The sequence below is a fragment of the Chenopodium album genome, chromosome 16 (genome assembly GCF_948465745.1).
Source record: "Chenopodium album chromosome 16, dcCheAlbu1.1, whole genome shotgun sequence".
NCBI classification, from domain to species: domain Eukaryota; kingdom Viridiplantae; phylum Streptophyta; class Magnoliopsida; order Caryophyllales; family Amaranthaceae; genus Chenopodium; species Chenopodium album.
The window spans coordinates 1,161,738-1,183,272 of NC_137849.1; the positions used below are offsets into that span (position 1 = coordinate 1,161,738).

At 34.4% G+C, this 21,535-nt stretch overlaps 3 protein-coding genes across 5 annotated transcripts; 2 read left to right on the forward strand and 1 right to left on the reverse strand.

Moving 5' to 3' along the window:
- Positions 1–1,395: 1,395 nt before the first annotated feature.
- LOC145586014 (putative protein phosphatase 2C 60) lies at positions 1,396–11,264 on the forward strand. Of its 2 annotated transcripts, none has more exons than XM_081642717.1 (11): positions 1,396–1,496; positions 2,591–2,714; positions 5,699–5,762; positions 7,059–7,167; positions 7,762–7,915; positions 8,617–8,742; positions 8,899–9,022; positions 9,785–9,861; positions 10,058–10,110; positions 10,487–10,541; positions 10,772–11,264. In XM_081642717.1, exons 2-11 carry the CDS (start codon positions 2,598–2,600, stop codon positions 11,003–11,005), a joined length of 1,113 nt encoding a protein of 370 aa, XP_081498843.1. In that variant the 5' UTR covers positions 1,396–1,496; positions 2,591–2,597; the 3' UTR covers positions 11,006–11,264. The 2 variants fall into 2 exon arrangements, with proteins under 2 accessions (XP_081498843.1, XP_081498842.1); XM_081642716.1 differs by lacking the exon at positions 1,396–1,496 and adding an exon at positions 1,507–1,664.
- A 1,695-nt stretch (positions 11,265–12,959) lies between these two features.
- Positions 12,960–16,546, forward strand: LOC145586015 (uncharacterized). 2 transcript variants are annotated; one of them, XM_081642719.1, is made up of 4 exons: positions 12,962–13,230; positions 13,566–13,754; positions 13,878–14,056; positions 15,175–16,546. In XM_081642719.1, exons 1-4 carry the CDS (start codon positions 13,224–13,226, stop codon positions 16,279–16,281), a joined length of 1,482 nt encoding a protein of 493 aa, XP_081498845.1. In that variant the 5' UTR covers positions 12,962–13,223; the 3' UTR covers positions 16,282–16,546. The 2 variants fall into 2 exon arrangements, with proteins under 2 accessions (XP_081498844.1, XP_081498845.1); XM_081642718.1 differs by having other exon boundaries at positions 12,960–13,230; positions 13,566–14,056.
- An 860-nt stretch (positions 16,547–17,406) lies between these two features.
- On the reverse strand, positions 17,407–20,080 carry LOC145586016 (uncharacterized). The gene is made up of 4 exons (XM_081642720.1): positions 19,113–20,080; positions 18,312–18,382; positions 17,897–18,083; positions 17,407–17,773 (listed from the first exon to the last, which is right to left on the reverse strand). The coding sequence occupies exons 1-4, from the start codon at positions 19,206–19,208 to the stop codon at positions 17,639–17,641; spliced, it is 489 nt and encodes a 162-aa protein (XP_081498846.1). The 5' UTR covers positions 19,209–20,080; the 3' UTR covers positions 17,407–17,638.
- Positions 20,081–21,535: the final 1,455 nt, after the last annotated feature.

Sequence of the window (21,535 nt, forward strand, 5' to 3'; positions counted from 1 at the left end):
TTAGAGTCCCCTTTTTATTTAGGAAAATTTGTCAGAAACAACCTTTTAAAGTGTCCACTTTATTTAAAACAACCTTTTAAATTTTTTTTTGCAATTTCAGACCACATTATAAAATTTTTTTATCAAAGACAACCAAATGTTACTTTTCGGCGTTGACTCTATTTTTCCCGATGTTGACCACGAGTGTGCGAGTCACGTGACCTCCTATATTGCTTAATACACCCCTTTTCCCCTCCAATTAACTCCTATTAAAACCCCTGCTTCTCTTTCATCCCTCTTTTTGTACGAGTGAATGGAGGGAAAATTGGTGTATTAAACAATATACGAGGTCATGTGCGTTGCACACTAATGGTCAACATCGGGAAAAATAGAGTCAACGCCGGAAAGTAGCATTTGGTTGTCTTTGATAAAAAAAATTTATAATGTGGTTTGAAGTTGCAAAAAAAAATTTAAAAGGTTGTTTTTAGTAAAGTGGACACTTTAAAAGGTTGTTTCTGACAAATTTATCTTTTATTTATTATGTGAGTAATAAATGTTAGAAAGGGGACTCTAATAAAGAGACGGAGGGAGTATTTTTTTTCTCAAATTTTAGTAGAGAACCTGACATAAATATAGATGTTGACAAGATTTGTTCCAACTCATTGATACCATCCATAAAAAATTATTCAACGTCATTGACACAATCCATAAACTCTAATAACCTAAACTAGTTATACTTGTATTAGCATACCATATGCGTAATACTTCGTACAAGACTCAATAATTATTTTCAATCCATTTATTAATCGCATCAATTTAAAGACGAACTTAACTCGATTAGATCTATTAACTGCCCATTATTGTAAGTGTAATATGTTACTTTGTATATCATTCAATTATTACTTTGGATCTATTATTATTATTAAGCTAAACACAAGCCCAACCCAACCTCATTGACCATAATCGTTTGTATAATACTACCTCTGTTTTTTTTAGTTGACACGTTTTGACTTTAGCACTATTCACACATTCCCCTTTGACCGTATTTTGTGATCTATATGTAATATAAAATATAGTCATGTGGAGTTTTATCAGATTCGTCACAGTATATATTTTTAAAATATCAACTTTTTATAATTTTTGCTTATTGATAATAAAAAATATTAACGTTTGTATTTGTGCATTGACAAACGTGACTAAAAAAACGTGTTAACTAAGAACAAGAGAGGTAGTACTTCATATCATTCAATAATTGTAAGGTAATTGTGATTATTTTCTACAATTATATTGAAATTATTCACAACAAAAAACTTTGGGTGAAAAAAGAGAGAATATCCTCGAAAAAGATAGTATTCCTAGAAATTTTTGTATAAAACCATACACAAAAGCAAAACCAGCAGCCATATGCCCATATCCTCTTCGTTTTCTGGATTGGCCCATTTCACTTTCTATCCTTTTCATCATATCAAATATCGACCAATTATTTTATTAATTCCTCATTTCTCAGAAGATAAACTGTAAATCTTTTTCTTAATTTTTTTTTTGTGTTAATTATTGTTTAATCTGCTTTTTTCGAGGGTATAATAATGATAGATTAATGGTACTTGTCCTATAAACCTATATACACTAAACTTTTCACTTTCTCTCTCCTAATTTCTGGACTTGATCAACATTTCTAGTAGCAAGTAAGTAGTAATATACCCTAGTTTCATTTTCCAATTTTCAATTTTATATTTTTATAATAATTTTTTTGACTTTTTGTCTATTTTTCTAACTTTAATCAACTGGGGTCTGCATAATTCTGTAATTTTAAAGTATAATCAACTGGGGTTTCCATAATTCTATTATTTTTAAGTTTAATTAGCTGGTTTTCTTTAATTATGCAATGCTTGGAAATACCCATTTGTGATTTGCTTTAATGGAGGTTGTTTATGCTTAGATCAGTGAATTTTTTGTGTAATTTGATCTGGGTTTTCTGTAGTGGATCCAGTTTTGCTGAATTGTGTAATGGGTCGATTTGTTTTGTAGTTCATTCTTGTTTGAGATTGTAGCATAAAATTATTGTTGCTTCCTAATTGTACTGAGTAATTCTACTTGAAAAAGAGAATAATTGTGTTAGTTGCTGTAGAAATTTGGCAATTGGTTGAGTTCCGTGCATACTTGTGTTTCTTGATGTTTATAGTTGGTAGTTAAAAGAAAATTGAGTTTCTTGAGGTATTGGCATTTGGTCGAGTTTGGTGCTTGTTTGTGTTTCTTGATGTAGATATTTGGCAATTGGTCCTCCAATTATTGTGTTTCTTGATGTAAAATTGTACATATTTGGCAATTGGTCGAGTTCAGTACATGATTGTATTTGTTGACGTAGATGTTTGGCAATTGGTCTAATTACTGTGTTTCTTGATGTAATTTAACCTAAATGCTTTTGCTTTGGATGATTTCGTGTAATTCTTGGAGCTCTTATCCAGAGTTTGGCCTTTTGTTTTTTATTTTAATATTCCTTTACTTTGCCACAGGTGATACTTTATACTGAGTACTAAGAACTAGACGGTTCTGTAGTTGGTTTTAGGAAATTTTTGTGTTTGAGTTAAAGAGTTTTTTTGTTTGGTTTCAGCTAAAAGATGGGTGTCTACCTTAGCACACCTAAGACTGAGAAATTCTCTGAGGATGGTGAAAACAGCAAGGTTAGATTTGGATTGTCTTCAATGCAAGGTTGGCGCACGACCATGGAGGATGCTGTGAGTAGCTTATCTTTTTAAATCTATTTTGTGATGAGCAATTTTAGTGTAAAGTTATAAAGAGGTTTTGTATAGCTTATTGAAGAACTAAATGCATGAGTCAATGTGATGAATGGACACTATTTGCAATAACCTTATATCTCAAATGTACTTTATTTTAATTATTGCTGTTAGCATATAATGGAACGCCTAACGCACCAAATTTCTTATATTTGTTTTATCTTTATATCACTATGGCTTCTAATATACATTTAACATATAGGAGTATATAATTTTTGACAGAGAATGTTTAACTTCCACTTACTATTGAGGTTCAATGAGTCCTCTTACATTCAAAGAACACATATAATAATTTATGAGAGTATTGTTGCCAGGGATTACCTGTTCATCTTGGCCTTGTAGGCCATTACCCATTTCCTAATTTAATTCACTATCAGTAACTTCTTCATTCTCATAAAGAAAATTGAAAAGTATTATTCACATAGATAACAGGCTGCTTTCCTGAGTCTAGAGACTTCCACCCTGCTGCAGGATAGAGGTCGTGGCCCTAGTGGGAGGGATAGATTGATTTGGTGAAGTGGTAGAATTCACAAACAATGATACATACATTTTTCAATTAATTGGTTTGGAACCACATTAGTTCTGGGCAGAATATGCTGGCTGAGGAAGCACCCAAAGTATCAAAGTCATGACCAACCAATGAATAAGCTTTAAAATTGGTAATACCTTGCTGTTCCTGCAGGCCACTATAAGGATCTTCAATCCAAATGCTAGAAGCTGAAGATTAACATCCATTTTTTCCAACAAAATACGCCCTTATTTGCTTAGATGTGTTCTCAGTAGCATATAATGGAACACTATCACTAATAAACTACTTATTCTAGTCTATTATCAGCACTCAAATAGTGGTGAGGCAAGTTAGGCAGCTATATCCATACTGAAATCACCATTTTCTCATAGCCTAGGAGTCCATGGTTTAACAAGTATGGGTATTGAGAAGATGTTATGCTGTATTCAGTAAAATCACTGCATTTTGTCATCCATAGATTGAAAGTGAACGACAAAATAACCTTCAACATAAAGGAATACCTCTTGTTTAGTAGAAAAGGCTCCAATTAGAAGCTATGAATGAAAAAGCAGCAACCTTAGGAATCACACCTAGAACAAACAGAACAATGGAAGCATTCCGCTTTTCAACCATCTCACCGAGCTCCTCTTAATTGCGCAAATTTTCTTCATGTATTTCATCACAAGTGCCACAAAACCATGGGTAACTTCCTTTGATGCAGGTATGAATCCCCAAATAGATTGGACCAAGGATCTCTAGGAAGCTTTTTTTGAAGTAGTATTCAATCCCTCTACTTCTCCAGTTCCTAGATTAAGCGTCTTACTGACCCTGTCCTGATTGCTGACATTTAAGTTTTGATGTATTGCAGCACTTGACACTAAGGCCTGCAGTATCGTCTGAACCCATCCTCCCAAATTTAGAAGAAAGTCCCTACCACTTGATTCATATCATGAATAGCTTGTTCAATATTGTTATTGATTGGTCCAACACTGGGACAAACCGCTGGCCTCAACTCTACTTGACCCAAAATTGGGGTTGATTTAAGGTGCTCCTCATTTATTATCGGGTCAGCCATTGTTGCTAGTTGATTGCAAGATGGTGAATTATATGGTTGTTATACCTGACCTGTTATTTTGCAGCTGGCTTCTTCTTTATCCTCATTAATGGAGGAGGTGCATGTTTATATCACCCTAACCCAACCATTAGCAGGGGAGAAATTCTAAATTAATATAAGCCTGATAGAATGAGATTGCTTAAGCTGGAGAAATTCTATATTAATGTTAGCCTGATCTAGTATAATGTAAACTTTTAAAAGAATGAGATTGCTTAAGCTATAGTCTGGTTCCAATTTTGCTATGGCACCTGTTCTTGTAAAATCCCAGAATCCCTTTAGTAACCAATCTGATCATGACTCTGTTCAATCATGCTTGTCTGTGATACAAAAGTGCTAAACTGATTGACATTAATACTGTCCTTTCCCCAGCCCCCCTGTATCTCTTTGACTCTCTCTCTCTCTCTCTCTCTCTCTCTGTTTGGGGGGGGGGGGGGGGGGGGGGTAGGGGGCAGGGGGATCCTTACCAACCTAGTCTTACTAATTTCTGACTGGTTTCTGCACTGTGCAAGTTTGCATAGCCCAAGCCCCAGGTTAATGGTTGACTCTAGTCATTTCTATTTGGGATGTAAATGTCTTAGCTGCAAGTGCTGCTAGGTTAATGACATTGAGGTATTTGGGTTTTGTTAAGTTTGATAGGAGAATGGTTTCCATAATAGATTATGGACACCCAAGTTTTTTTCCCATCACATAGTAACTTGCCTATTTTAACTTTTTGCAAAGCTGTATTGATTTGGGTGATTTAATTAACAACATGATGGGATAGATGGGCAGAGAGAGGTGATTGGGTCAATATGCATTTATTGCCAAAGAGGATTAGTGGACATTTAAATGAGATGAACTAAAAAAGAATGGACAACAATCGTTTTGGGATTGATGAAGGTTTTCTTCCTCCAATGAAAGACTGATTTTCTAGTAGAATGAGCTGTGAAACAGCATATGTAAAGTAGTCTATTTGTAGACACATATCCTTATGGTTTTATCTGATCTTTGTGTCCATATTGTTACTTTTTAGTGATGTTCATAATTTTGCTACCTTGCCTGATGTGTCAAAAAATTGCAATCTCTGATTATACTTATGCCATCCCACTCCACTCTTTCAAGATTTAGCCCCCTAAATGTTCGAGCCCTTCGAGGTGTGAGTTTTTCTTATCATGAGGGGAATTAAAACTTGAGTATATGTAAGATCTCTGATACATGGCTTGTTTCTGGATCTCTCTATATCACTTCCACTTGAACTTCTTTTTCATCCTGAGATATTGCTTCTAAATAGTATTTGACTGAATTCATAATCTGTTTTTCTAGCATGCTGCCTTTCCCGATCTGGATGATTCAACTTCATTCTTTGGCGTTTATGATGGTCACGGAGGTAAGTAGTTGAAGCTTATTCTATTTCTTTCAGGAGTTGCAGATGTTCGTATTATATATGTGGTTTATATCAACCTTGACTTCCTTGACATAAGAGTTAAGACTGTGTCGATTATTGAAGTGTAACACTTGATTGTATATGTTGATTGTTGACATTTACTATATTCATTGCCATAAGAGTTAATTTGTGTGGTTGGAACTGTTTTTGTGTTTGTTTTAAATTTTTAATAGGTTACATTGAAGATTCATATTATGAAATCATCTTGTTACTTGTGTTATCATGAATCTTTGTGGAGGATTTATTTGCAAATTGTATGCTTGTACAATCTGTGATCAATGATTTGTGTTTGATGTAGATTAACCTGTTATTAATTTGCATGGTATGATAAAACGATAACCCTTTCTAATTTTCTGGAAGCCCATTTGCTTTGATCCTGCTAGCCTTTTGCATTCATTGATCATTCTTTCCTTACAGGAAAATGTTGTTTGTGATGAACTATTAAAATGCCGTGATGATCTGAAATATTTACTCTTTTGTTTACTTGACCCATAGCTCTTGACACAATATTTAAGGAGAGGAGAGAGAAAATGTAGTTTGTGCACATGGTTTACCTTGTTATTCTTTGAAAGCACATAAATTGCTGAACCCACATGCATTTTCGAAGGGTAATTTAATGAATCTAACTACCAGAAGCTTACCAATATAGCATGGGTCAAGTAGTATGACAATTCCATTTTAGGATTGTTAGTCAAGTAAATAAAACGGAGGAAGTATTGATTATACATTGGCCTATCACACAAAGACGAAAAGAAAATCTCTTCAAATGTTCAAAATTGTTTCAATACATTGCTAAACTGATTGTTGTAGTAAGCTGATCAGTGTCTTCAAAAATTATTACCATGCAAGTTAGATTTCGATGTTATATCCTCACTTTTCTATTCTTTGGGGCTTGATCGTAGCACACCAATGTATTTGAAAGCTGCTTAACTAGTTACTGACTTGCTGTACTTGGCGACCCTGTAGATGGATATTTCAGACTTTCAGTTGCTAAATGTTCTTAGTATTAGCGAAATATTCACATCTTTTCACCAGTTCTCTCCCATGTCTCAGAAATTACATGACTACAGATTCGTTGATTGATATTATCCATTACCTTTTGGCTTATCATGTATGTCATATTTGAAGCTCTGTAACTTTTGTTCCTAAAAAGTTGATTATTTTGACGCTGCTTTTATTAGGTTGATGTTGTTTGGTGACTTTGAATTCAGTTCTCATGCAAATCTTCTATATCTGCAGGTAAGGTAGTAGCCAAGTTCTGTGCGAAATTCCTTCATCAACAAGTGCTTAAGAGTGAAGCATATTCTGCTGGAGACTTATCAACAGCTCTGCAAAAATCTTTCTTTAGGTGATTATATATTTACTTTGGGATTGTGGACTTTAATATTATCTATTTTCCTTTGATTTTGGTGGATCAAGGTTCTTTTTGAAAATTTGAGAAAGCCTCACGTATATGCTTGTGTAAATACAATTTGATGCCTCTGGTCAGTGCCTTTAGGTCATTTGAAAAGTCTTGACAAAAGTAAACTGCATTAACATGCCAACATGGTATTATTGTTTGGCAGTTGGTCAACATTGCTTAGTGCTCCATCTTATATCCTGCATTACTGCTCACTTAGATTCTCTTCTTTGCACTATTAGAAACATCTAGATTAATAATGTGCATATATTGATTGGGATAGGCTAAAGGCTTTAATATCAGCAGTTTTGACTTCAAGTTTCCTGAACTATCTTACCCCCCCCCCCCCCCCCCCCCCCCCCCCCCCCCCCCGTGTGTGCCCAAGAGAATTTCACTTCTTTAGCACACTAGATGAAGAGGAAGATAACCTTCTTAAAGCATATAAAGTTTATATGACTCAATCTCTGTGACTCAGATACCTTTTCACTATTTACTGGTCTAATTCATCTGCTTTACTTGCTCTGTTGGTGCTTTGATAATCAGAATGGATGAAATGATGCGTGGACAAAGAGGGTGGAGAGAGTTGGCTGTTCTGGGTGATAAAATAAACAAATTCACTGGAATGATAGAGGGGCTAATATGGTCTCCAAGAGCTGCTGATGGCAATGGGCATGATGATGATTGGGCCCATGAAGATGTGGGTACTTTTATTAGTTGAAAAAAATAGTAGTTAAAAAGTATAATTTTATGAAACATTAGTGTGTATATATGATTTTGTTTCTGCTACTATTCTCTTTTTTTTTTTTTTTTTTTTTTTTTTTTTTTTTTTTTTTAGTATCTTGAGCTCTTAAGCATATTCCTGTTTTGAGCCTCTGTTATCTTATTTAGTGAACAACTTGTTGATGTGGGGGAATCATAGATTGGAGTTTCAACTTTTGTTCGTTTCTGATGAATATTAATTATCATCATATGATCTTCTCAGGCTTGAAGCAATACAAGTTTTGTCTCGTGTGTTTTTCCTTTTTAAATTAATGGGTTTAAACAATTGGTTTGATCTGTTTGACATCTTCTTTGCTGATTTAATCGATGTTTTAGTGCATCAATTCTTCCATCCTTTTTTTAGTGGATTTTCATTGTATTTTATTTATTGCTTTTACTGTTGCTAAAATGATGACTCAAAATACTACTTCTACAAAGGATAAAGGTCCAGTGCTTAGGCAATGTAATAAAGCAACATCCCAGATGTGTGCTAAATCTAGTCCAAGGACTATAATCTGTGATCATAGGATGCTATTGCAACTTTTGATTTTTTTATCTATCAAAAGATATCCATATTTTACAGATTGATATGCTACTATATTGTTATTCTTGCTTTAACTTAGTTGGTATGTCAACCAGGGGCCTCATTCAGAATTTTCTGGTCCTACTTCTGGAAGCACTGCTTGTGTGGCTGTTATTAGGGGAAACCAACTTCTTGTGGCCAATGCTGGTGATTCCCGTTGTGTAATCTCCAGAAAGGGTCAGGTATATTTTGATATTCCCACTTCTTGAGCAAACAAACTGGTATCCAAGAAGTACATCAGCATATAACTATCTGATAATCTGTAACTACGTGATTTATAACAAATCATAGTATAGTTTTCATGGTTTCTTGATTTAGTCGTCCTTTACCATTCACAGGCTTATAATTTGTCTAGAGATCACAAACCTGAACTGGATGCCGAGAAGGAAAGAATAATAAGAGCTGGCGGGTTTATCCATGCAGGACGGGTAAATGGCAGTCTGAACCTTGCAAGAGCTATAGGTACTTAAGCTCATGCCTTTTTCATTTTTTATATGTTGGAATTTTTTCTGCCCAATCTTTTTGGGAGATAACTTGTCAATTTCCTTGTACTGATATCAGATTATCAGAGATATGGTACTCCAGAGTCTTTCCTTTCTGTAAAAGTTGAAAATTTTAAATTTTGATGGAGATCATTTTCAAATTAAGAAAAGTAGTTTACAACTTCCTAGGTTAACTAAACAACAAACCACAAATACTGTTGAGTTTGTTACGTGACAAACATAGAATTTAAGGTAGTGTTTGGATACAGAGAGGGTGGGATGGGATGTGGGCTAAGAATTACAACTTTTAATCAATGTTCGTTTCAAATCCCTAATCTAAAGGCTGTTTAAGAGCATCTAATAATTTGGAACAATTCCAGATTTGAAATTCTTTGAACATCCAAACGCTAGATTTATCAAATTCTAGATTTTCAAATGAAATTTTTGTATCCAAAGAGGGCATAATGCTATTTAACTACTTCATAAGAAGTGATCAACTTAAACAGTTTGTTTAGTTACCAGCTTGTGTGCTTTAGAGTTAAGTGTCACTTAGGTCGAGCTTGATTCTAGTTACTTAGCATATTCAAACTGCAGTTGCAGTGACCCAACCTAAAGCTTAATTTAAGCTTAGACCTGCTAGATCACAATTACACCTGTAGAGGTGATTGAAATACCTGGATAGAATATATTTTATATCAGAAATGAATTTTCGTTAATTATATAAGTTGGTTTACTTGGACAGGTGACATGGAGTTCAAGCAAAATAAATTTCTTCCCGTTGAAAAGCAAATTGTAACAGCAAATCCAGACATTAATGCGGTTAGTATATCACTGCAATACATTTATATTTGTAAATTGTAATTGTTATGTCTTCGTCTGGTTAGTTTCTCGAATATAACAAAGTTATGTCTGCCATCAGTTTTGTTTTGTATTGCTGTGTTCTCCTTTTATAGTTACAAGTTCCAGTCACCTATGAGCTCTGATAATCCCTCTTTTCTGCTCCTTGTCAATTTAGGTTGAACTTTGTGATGATGATGATTTTATGGTGCTAGCTTGTGATGGCATATGGTAAGCATTTCAAGCCTTCCCTTAATTTTTATGAGCTGTGGTTTACAAGTTAATCCTTTCATGCCACCCTGCAATGTAAATAGCCACTTACTCTTCCTGCAATTATATGCTGTAACTAGTTCATGTTTGGTTTGGATTGGATGTAACCACATCTTAAGCAACTTTTCTTTTTATCATCCTCATTAAGTCCCTGTCTGATGGATATAAATTTATGCTTAATGTTGGTTAATTGATGAATTTGTAACAGATAATGTGCTAGCTTTCACTTGGTGCATTGTTGCTTTATATTTTGTTTAAAATATACTCTTTATCTTATTTTCCGTTCCCTTACAACTCTTACTATATGGAGACTGATTACTCTGTTGGTTGTTCAAAGGGACTGCATGTCAAGCCAGCAGCTTGTTGATTTTGTACATGAACAATTGAGCACGGTAAGTCAAAAACTGTTTGGCACAATTTTGTTTATAAATTCAAAATAATGTATTTTCCAAAAATTTAAGCTTGGTTGCATGAGTTGCATCTTACATGATGCTCTAAATTCCATTACTACTCTTCAAGCAGTGACTCCTTTTACTTTAAACATAAATTAGAATTTCTGGAATGATAGATGCTGGAGATCTTTGTGAGTAACTTATTATGACAATGTGTCTGAACGGTGCAGGAAACTAAACTATCTGCAGTTTGCGAGAGAGTGATGGACAGGTGTTTGGCCCCTTCAACTGCTGGCGGAGAAGGCTGTGACAACATGACGATGATCCTGGTTCAGTTCAAGAAACCCATACAGCCAAATGCCCCTGCATCTACAAATGAGGAGCCATCACCATCCGAGCCAAGCCAGCCCGTGACTGAAGCTGATAATTCCAAACAAGTACCAGAACAGACTGAAGCGAGCTAATTTGATAAATCACATATAACATGCAGAATTGTTTGCTGTTAATTTTTCAGGTTATTGTAAATGAAGCTGACTCAACATGAAGATATGACTCAACTGCTGGTAATATACTTCTGTTCTATGGTGCATATAATGAAAAACTGGAGCTTAATAGGATGTACAGATTTTTGGTGTTAATCATGTTCTTTCCAGGATTAGGAAAATATGCAGACTATTTATTGACGCTGATTACTACATAATGTCTTCTTGTTTGTGGTTGTTCTCTCTTATCTCTTTTTTCTGCTTTTTATTTTATTATTTTTTTTTTATTTTTTTAATGATATAAATATAGTAATAATCTGTCAAAGTGTCCAAGTGGTAGCGACAGCCAACTAGACAACTGAGGATCAAACTTCTACGCCATTTTTACTTATCCAAAGCATAAAGTTTATTCTATGGACTATGTCGCCCTATAACAACCCAAGGAATGTTGAATTATCATTCAAATTTTTGTGCACCTTTTCCAAAATTGAGTAAACCATAAATTGATATACTTGCATAAGAATCAACAAGTTAACCCAATTTGTAAACTCATGCTTCCCCTATCTGTCTCACCCAATAGAATCGAATCCTCATCCTAATTTGCCTCACCCAATAAGAATCGAATTCTCATACTAGGGTGGAAATTGAGGGATCTTATTTTATTTATTTTTTTATTTTGAGATAAACTTTTCAAAAATTGTGTTGTAGTACAACTATAATGAAGTTTAGATGCTCATGTATGTAGATTGATACCCCTTTTTTCCATTTGCATTTCTTCAATAAAATTTCATTAACTTTAATCATTCATCCTCACTAATATTTGACTTTGATGTTGGACAGTGCAAATGTTAACTTCACAATTTTTTCTCTATTGATATATTTGATTATTCGTCAGTAACATAATATAATTCATATAGAGTTGATGCTATGGAAACATGTGATGGGACTAATTTGACAACTTGATGTTCAATTCATTTCAAATTAATCACAATTCTTTTTATTCGTTTAAGATGAATTTGAACAATTCCTTGTTGAGAAATGATCCATTAATATCAAATTGCTCATTGGATTCCACTTTATATTACAAAATCTCACTCCTTTATATCACACAATAATAAAAATAAAAATAAAATCTCCATGAAATCTGTCTAGGCAATATTTAGTCAACGTCACTTATATAGACTCGGATGTACATAGAGGTAAGTTCTCTCCCTCGTACTTTTTTTTTTTTGGCTTATTACATACTTTATCATTTTATAGATTAACATACATTAAGGTCTATATTTAGTCAAATCAAATGATATGATCAAATCAGATTATCAAATATTAAGGTGAATTATACAAACCATAGTTATTATAATACCACTTCATGGCTTAAAACATATACAAGTATATATTTTTTTTATCTTAAAAATATGTGCAACAAACCACTATTCCGTAGTATATTTTATTCAAAATAGCATGAAATAATAAGTGTTGTAATAAAAATAAGAATAAAAAAACTGAGGGACTAGGGAGGCAAATAATGATCAGTTCCTTTTTTGCATCAAAATTAAAAAAAAATGACCAGTTCCTTTTCGTTACATTTTGATCAGAATCATGCAGTTCAGTTCAAGCTAAAGTAGTTTAATTAAGTAAATTAATTAATTCCATAAAAGTAAAAACATAGAATTGCAAAATTGAGTTCTCAAACAGTCAAAGACTCAAAGTAGTTTGTAGTTTGTACTCTGTATTAAAGAATACACAATTTGGGAGTTTTGGACCCACAACATTATACATGCATTGAGAACAACAAAACTACAAAAGGCAACTGATAAAAGTGTCATAGTTTTTGGTGCATACAAAAGTTCTTTTTTTTTTAATTTTTTTGGGATGTTGCAAATTTTTTTTTTATTCGATTCTTTTTTATTTCCTTCTAAAAAAATTAACTTTATTCGATTCTTTATTTTTATTTTATTTTATTGGGTGCAATTAATTCTCAATTACTTTCTTCAAAAAAAATAAAAAATAAAAAATAAAAAATCTCAATTAAACTCTTCACTTCCTCAGTTCATCTCATTCACTCTGTTTCTCTTTCCTTAATAATTTCCTCTGACATTTCCCCCAAATTAATTCATAATAATTCAATTTCTCAGGGAAAAAAAAAAACCCCAATTCAATTTCATCATCTCTCGCATTCTTGTTTGATCATAATTTGCCAATGCAAGGTTAGTTTTTGTAATTCAATTATTGAATTGAATTTGTTAAACCCCAAAAAAACCCAGATTCCCAAAATTTTAATTTTTCAATCTGTTCTTGATGATTTGCTAACCCCATCAAATTAAGAACTAAAAAATCCCAGAAATTTGCTAAAACCCCAAAAACATAAAAATTTAAGCTTTTCTTGATAATTTGCTAAACCCCAAATTAAACAGAAATTAGCAACAACAAAAAAATTTAATAATTTAAGCTTTGTCTAGACAATTTGCTAAACCCCTATTAAAATCTTAATAATTCAAGCTTTTTTTAATATAATTTTCTTATAAATAATGTGTTTTTTTAGGGGAAATTCCAGTGAAGAATGAAGAAGATAGTGGCGGGAAGAGTTCATTGTTAATGGATGCAATAGAACTAGAGATAGATAAGGAGAAGAAGAAGATTAGGGAAGAGATTATTGCTGCTGAGATCATTCGACGTCGAAAACTCGAAGCCGAGGTTAGAATGGAGCTTATGATGGAGGAAGAAATCATGGGTATGAGGCGTTTTTATAGGGATTCTAATTGTGTTGATCCTTATATGTTAATGAATTATTCATCAGGGTTTTCGGGTTTTCGAGGTGGATCGTCTTATTTGGATAATAATTTGCTTAATGTAGGGAATTCTGTTGATGAAATTGGGCAGAAATTGAATTTGGTTGGTGGAATTGATGATGATTCATTGCAAATTAAGAGTAATGTGTTAAATGATGAACATGTTGCAAGTTTGGTTGGTGCTCAATTTGCAGGAAAATCTATGGCTGATTTTGGTGGGAATGAACAGCAAGTGTTGGGTCAGGTGATATTTTGTTACCATTGTGGCTAATTTTGATTTGTTTGTTGCTCGAAATCGATTTGTGTTTTGTTTGAGGCATTGGAATGTTGTTAATTAATTGTACTTTTTGTTTTTGCTGCATTGTTGATAGTTGATTGTTGTTGGCTTCTATATGATGTGGTAATATGATTCTTTCTGGCTAAGTAGTAAGTACTATGAGGATTGAATTGCCGTGATGCTGTAGCTCTTAACTTTCGAAGGGGGGTGGGGGTTGCAAGTAGAGTATGCATCATGCATGTTGATGACTTTGACAGGCAACGATGAATCTATCTCCGAGATAAATTATCATTCTCAATGGCAATTTTATGTTTTGTTTAAGTGTATGTGTGTGTGTTGGGGGGAGGGAGGGAGGCGTTAATGAGATTTCTTAAAGCATATTGGGAAGTTGTTTCAAAAAGATTGCTTGATTTTGGATGAAATGATTCTATCCGGAGACTGAACAAGAATTCCTTGCATGTTGAGTTGTTGAATTGGTCTGATCATAAGTTGTGTTAGGACTTCTTAGTTCTTACGAAAGATTTCTTAATTTGAGCATTAAGGAAGCTTATTGAATTACATGTTTGTGCAAACGGCAATGTTGATTTTGTGGTCTATTTTATTGGAAGTTAACATCAATGTATACAAGCTTGTGCTTTAAAGATATTTCACTGATTTTCTAGAGCTACGGCCTTTTAGAAGATCTTTGTTGGCAGTGATTTTTTTTGGAGGTGTTTCATAATGATTAAGTACTTCATTGTTAACGAGTATGCACTTCTACTATGTCAAACCCAAAACTCATATGCTTATGCAGCAGGATGGCTCAAGATCTCAACTTTTGTGACCATTCTTGTTTATTAATATGTTTAATAGGTCTCTGAACTTCTCCTACTTTCAGTCCTTACTGTTCCATTATGGTGGCTGACTGGCTGGTGAGCGAATAGATTGCTGTTTAGCAATATCTTATTCGTGCTGTCATATATTTGGTTACCTACTGTTATTGCTAATTGATTGATCTTGATTCTCTCCTCATAGCCCCATCAATTTACATTTTGTGTAAGTCGTTGACATTTGACAATTTTGTGTTCTTTATCATCCTTCTGCAGGCTATGCCTAGTTCAGGCATCTCTGGCATGAAAAGGAAAGCTGAAACATCAGTAGCAGCAAGTGATGAAGAGACGGCTTCTGTTGCGAGTAAGGACTTGCAGAAGAAGAAATGGAGTTGCTCCTTGTGTGGAGTTTCTGCTACATCAGCAGGAGGGTTGAATCTGCATTTACATGGGAAGAAGCACAAAGCAAAGGAAGCTGCGACTAAATCTGGTGACACAGCCAGCATTAATAGCACTGAAAATAATTCCGTTGAGAATTCAAGGCAGCCTATGGAGCAAGCAGTGGAAAGCTTGGCACAGTCTGAGGAGGAAGAGCAAAACCAAGAACAACCAATGGAGGAAGAAAAAACCAAAGTGCAGTCGATGGAGGAAGAAAAAATCAATGTGCAGCCGATGGAGGAAGAGAAGAGCCAGGTTACCAAGAAATGGGAGTGCTCTTTGTGTCAAATATCTGCTACTTCCGAAATACTCCTACATAGTCATCTCCAAGGAAAGAAGCACAAAGCAAAGGAGGCTAGGCTTGGAGTTAGTCAAGGAATGCGCACTGAAACAGCTAAGGGAAAGAATGAGAACATACACAAATGGTACTGTTCATTATGCCAAGTACCGGCTGCATCAGAGAAAAACTTGAATGATCATTATAAAGGAAAAAAACACAAGGCTAAGGCAGGGTTGGCTCATCAAGAGGATGATAATGGGGATTCTGATTCAGTTTTCAGAGAAAAGAGCTTCGAGAGCGAGGAGGGCCTCAATAATGAAGAAGTAACTAATGAAAGTATGAAGCCAGGCAAAAGCAGTGAGCAAGAAATAGTCAACACACTGAACACTGTAAAGATCGGATTAGCTAGGGATGAAGCAGAGACAGAAGAATTGAAGAAAAGTGGTTATAGTCAGGAGATGAATGGGAAACCTGTGAAGTTATGGCACTGCAAGATGTGCAATGAAGGAACTTACGATGAAGCAACAATGGCTAATCACAGAAAGAGTAGTAAACACATGAAATTACTACGAGAGATTGGCGGTGGTCTCATAGTTGTGTCAAATGTGCCGAAGGAAGCAGTAGAAGGTGAGCAAGGTTCCCAAGATGCAGCAGTGGAATGTTGAGCTATATGGGAACAAAAATTGATCTGACAATTGAAAGCTGGTGAATTGATGAACTAAATAGCACAAAAAGCTAATTTAAGGTGGTTAGATTTATCTTCTCAGTACATTTGCTCTTTTTTTTTCCATGTTATGTACAATTTAGCGAAGGTTTACCTTTGGCCATGGAAATATGCTTCCGTTTCACGGCAATTGACACTTCTAACTAGTTAATAAGAAGTAATCAAAGAGAAATGTAATTGGTTAGAAATTAATCATCTTCTTGCTATTTGTTGAGTTACCACTTATAATTACTAGCCTAGTAATCCATACCATGATTCTATAGTCAGGGACAGAGGTATGATGTATGATACAGGTTCAAGTGAACACACTTGTTTATCGAGTGATAGCCAAGACAGACCCATTTAATGACACAGGTTACCTCCGGCACTGTCAATATTTGGGTGTGCATACATTACTCAACAATCTGGAACACCCGAATCTGAAAAAATTGAGCATTACATGCACTTGATCATTCTCCTCTTTTAGGTATGATGTCGTCATTATAAGGATCCTACAGTCATATTCATTCATACTGTATGTGTACTGTAAGGGATGAAAAATCAGGGGCATCGTGGCAAGGGAAAAGGGAATCTTTGGCACTTTGCCAGCGAGTTGGTTCAACCGTGCAAGTAAATATCGTAGGATCCTACTAATGTGAAGCTTCACAGTAACAAAGCTATAATAACTCAAGTAGACAATTTGGGTAAATTTGCCCATAACCACTGCAACCTAAAGCTAGACAGGTGAAACTTGAGATTACTAGTGTCAATGTGCTTAAAACATTTCCAAATCCTCACTGTGATGGCGTGTATAGGTGTATGATCAGAAATCATGCTGTGAAGAGTAGATCACATACTATCACATTTGCTTGTGCAACCATCTGTATACCATTATGCAACCGAATATGCAGCTCGACATTGTAGATACCAAAACAGAATAAATGAAGAAAAAACACTGAAGATATATTAATCTGTTTGAATGCTGTGCCAAACACTACAGTGTAAAGTGTAAGTAGTCATCGCAGCCGGGAAGGTATAGAAAAACATGAAAGAAGTGATCATGATTCATGACAAACAAACTACGCAGTTACACAATTTGGCAACCACTTACCATATTAACTTCCTTTTATATACTTATATATATAAGCTCCAATACATACGGTGCCAAGGAATTAACATTTCCATGGAGGCGCATGTTTTACTCTACATGTATTTTTAGAAAACAAACTACTGGTAGAAGAAAAGAATGATTCGCTAATACAAGGTCAAATAAGGTCCTCTGCACAAATTGTAAGTACTTCTCAGCGACGGTGATAAGCTTAAACCTTCAACGCTAATGGGTCTTGCCAAGAAATTTTCCTTTTCTCAGCTCTTTTGCCATTAGGAAACAAATCCTTAGGCTTCTTCCCCACTTTCACTGATGGAAAACCCACCTCCTCTTTAGCAAGAGTAGCCTGCATTACAATAGAAAGCACAAGTCAGGCATCATGTTGTGCCCCAAAACATCCTGCTGCATATCCAATAGACCAATATGTCGATCACAGAGAGATCACCAGAAAGAAATCCAAGGAACTTACCGAATTCCATATAGAACCTATTGCCAGTTGTGAATTTGGCAAAGCTGGATCACTAGTACTAGCATGTCTTCCACTTGTTCCTACTTCGTTATTAGCATGCGTTTTTTGGGACTGAACAAAATCTTGTTGTTGTTCTGGATTTTGTGATTGCATCTTCAACAGGAGGTTGCGTCTCCGCCTCAGGAATCTGAATTCAAATGAAATTTGATAGTAATGGTTAGTTTGTGAACCTTAATAGTGAGGAAGTATCTGGATAAGTAACAAGTGCAAAATCATATATTAGTTCTGACATCAGTATAATCATTCATTCGTGAGAACCATTACCACTTTACCAGGATTGCTAATCCACCATTCACCCATATTTCTAAAAAGAAAAGGTGATTGCCAAACAAGCACTTGTTTATCACAAAATTACCTGACTTCATCCAAAAGGGTCTCCTTCTTTTCCTTTGTTTCCTTCAGCTTTCGCTTCTTTGTTACAAATTCCTATACAAATAAAACAATGAACTAGTTAGTTGATTCATCTAAACCAAACAAAACCAAGAAAATCTTTGAATAATCTCAAAGATTATAATAAATATCCCCACACTTTACTCCAACACTAATAAGTCAGCACTTTCCTTGACAAAACTAGATTATTGCTGATATGAAATCCACACAAAATTTCACAATTTACTAAGCATAAAAACCCAAAGACAATAATCAGCTAATCAACAAAGTAAAATCAATACATCACCTTCCAACTTTCAAAAATTACCATCATCCTCCAAATTATAAGCATGATAAACCGAGTTAAACTCATATTGAATCAAACCATATATAATTCAACTGCAATTAACTAGCTTAAATCTAACCCTATAAATTCAACAGAAATTAATTCAAATTGAATCTAATCTTGAAAATTCAACTATGATCAACCCAAATTAAATCACACCCCTAAAATTTACTGTAATTTACTCAAATTGTATCATACATAGTGTCGTACCCTACAAAATCCAACTAAGATCAACTTATATTTCATCAAACCCAACAAATTTCAACTGTGATCAAACCAATTTAAATCAATCCGACTGCAATTAACTTGTAAGTTTACACACAGATCAAAATTGCCCACATAATCATACTAATATAAACTCCACAAAATCAGAAAGAAAATAATCAAGAAAATCACATAATCCAAGCAAAATTAGAACATAATACAGAAAAAAGGACAAACCTTTTGCAAGACCAAGTAATCTTGCAACAAAGACTGATGCTTTACCCTGATTATAGCCTCCTGATCACCAGATGAACTTGATCGACGAGAATCCATGAAAACAAAAAATAAAAACTAAAAAGATACCCTTTTGACCCTTTTGCTCAAAATCAAATACCCATCCACCCAAATCAACAAAAATCCCCAAAATAAGAAACCCTAATCAGAAAAACAGAACAAACCCTTTTACTCAAAAATCAAATACCAAATCCACAGAAATCAACAAAATCCCCAAAAATCAACAAACCCTAATCAGAATTACAGAATCAAATACCCACCAACCCAAATCAACAGAAACCCCCAAAAATCAAGAAACCCAAATCAGAACAAACCCTAAAAAATTGAAGAAAAAGACAGAAAGGAGAGAGATAAGATTTAATGAGAGAGAAAAGGAAAGAATAGAAGAGAAAGGAGGGTATTAGATGAGAGAAAAATAGAAAGAGTTAGCGTGAAAAGGGATAGTAATAAGGCAGGCAAGAAGGCTGAAGTTTCTTCACTTTCTGTGGAACATTGAATGGCAAGAGATGTGAAAACCCCAAAAAGGGCCCCCACCCCACTCCCCACCTCACCTCTCACCTCATCATCCTCACAAAACAAGGAATTTTGGAATTGGAAATGAGAGTTGGTGGTTTGTGATGAACATGGAAAACTTTGATGGAAAAAATCCCTGAAACAAAGGGTATTTCTGGCATTAAAGTTTTCATCTTTGACAGAGAGAGGAGAGAGAATACAAAATAATGCTTTCTTTCTATCTTTGTTTGGAGGACATTAGAAGAAAGCCATGATTTTTCCACCCCTTTCCATAAAAATCCCTTCTTTCTTTCCTTTTTTTTTCTTTTTCCCCTGCTTCCAACATTTTCTTCTTTTAATTTTCCCCTAATTTTGTAAAATAGGTAGATATAATATGGTGGACTTGAAATTACAAAAATAAAAATAAAAAAAATAAAGGAAAAAGAAAAAAGAAAAAAAGAAGGTAGAAGATAAAATGGGGAAAAGTTGTATTTTTATGGATGGTTGCCAAAAATGCATATGACTTGTTATCTTCCTGGTTTGAAGGGGGCCATAAAAAATAGGGGCAAAGCTTTGAATGTTGTACACTTGTATTCTTTGTGATGTGAGATTTGATATGGTGGCCTGGTGCTTTTACTAAAATGCCCTTTTGTGACATTTTTGGTTGTGGGGGTCCATTTTGTGAATGAACTAATCAACAAGGAAAATGGTGCATCGTGCATTCATGGTGTGAATTTTGTGTTGTGCGCTCATTCTCAAATTTTATTTGCGTTTGTGTGTGTTTTTTTTATTTTTATTTTTATTTTTTATAAGGTCTCAAAAGAACACATTTGACCATAAATTCATACGGGTTAATATACTTTTTTTGTGTTAATTTACTAGCTTTATTTGTTATTTTATGAGAAAATACGAGTTAATCTTTATGATTGATTAATATAATATATCAAGGGTTAAAAAAAGAGATTCTCATGTTATTAAAAGGGGTAGCAAAGTACTTCTATGTTAATGACCTATATATTCGAACACGTAAGACAAAATATTACAAACGGTTTTGTACACACCCACCCAATAAATAGATCCATCTCCTTCCCTCCATCTTCCATTGAAGCTTCCTCCTCTTTTCCCCAATTTCCACAATTGTCAACACCCTTATCGAAAATCTCAAGCTCAATGACAGCTTCAATGAAGGGCATGATCACCCATACCCTTTGGGTTGACCATGCCCTTATAATTATATGTTCAACTCTAACCGATGTGTGCACCCTGTCACTATAGTCTCGAGTCCATGCATGATGGAAAAAAATTAGTTTGAATGTAAGAAGTTACGAAGTATAAGCTAAGCAGACTTTGCTAGTTTGCTCTCTTGTAAACTAAGGGCATGTTCACATTTACTTAATTTCAGTTTAGTTCAGTTCAGCTCCAATTAGTTCAGTTCAGTTCAGCTTCTAATTTCCCTCTCTCATAAAATATTCATTTCAGCTCAGTTCAATTCAGCTCCAATCAGTTCAGTTCAGCTCTAATCAGTTCAGTTCAGTTCAGCAAATGTGAACAAGCCTTAAATCACCCTAAAAAAAATATCTTGATACAATTGACATTAATAATTGATACAATTCAAGTTTATAAAGTAAATGAAATCAATATCAAACTAGCACAACAAACATAGGGATCTAACTAGCTAAATAGTTACACTTATTGCTAACAATTTCAACCTTAAATCCATAATGCTGACCATTACGAGTAAATCAATTTCAAACACTTGACTATTTCACCAATTGAGCATCAAATCTATATGACCGCGTGATAAAAAATCAAAGCAATGTAACACAATCACACAATTTCACTTAACTTGAGTTTATAATAGAAATTGCCTTCAT

Bases quoted from the DNA above. Each gene is read 5' to 3' on its own strand.
- LOC145586015 (XM_081642718.1), top strand. The intron at 14,057-15,174 runs GTGATATTTTGT...ATCCTTCTGCAG, and splicing joins AACAGCAAGTGTTGGGTCAG to GCTATGCCTAGTTCAGGCAT.
- LOC145586014 (XM_081642717.1), top strand. From the start codon at position 2,598: ATGGGTGTCTACCTTAGCACACCTAAGACTGAGAAATTCTCTGAGGAT. The intron at 10,111-10,486 runs GTAAGCATTTCA...GGTTGTTCAAAG, and splicing joins CTAGCTTGTGATGGCATATG to GGACTGCATGTCAAGCCAGC. The intron at 10,542-10,771 runs GTAAGTCAAAAA...TGAACGGTGCAG, and splicing joins TACATGAACAATTGAGCACG to GAAACTAAACTATCTGCAGT.
- LOC145586016 (XM_081642720.1), bottom strand. From the start codon at position 19,208: ATGGATTCTCGTCGATCAAGTTCATCTGGTGATCAGGAGGCTATAATC. The intron at 18,383-19,112 runs GTTTGTCCTTTT...TTATTTGTATAG, and splicing joins ATTACTTGGTCTTGCAAAAG to GAATTTGTAACAAAGAAGCG. The intron at 18,084-18,311 runs GTAATTTTGTGA...ATTTGAATTCAG, and splicing joins ACCCTTTTGGATGAAGTCAG to ATTCCTGAGGCGGAGACGCA.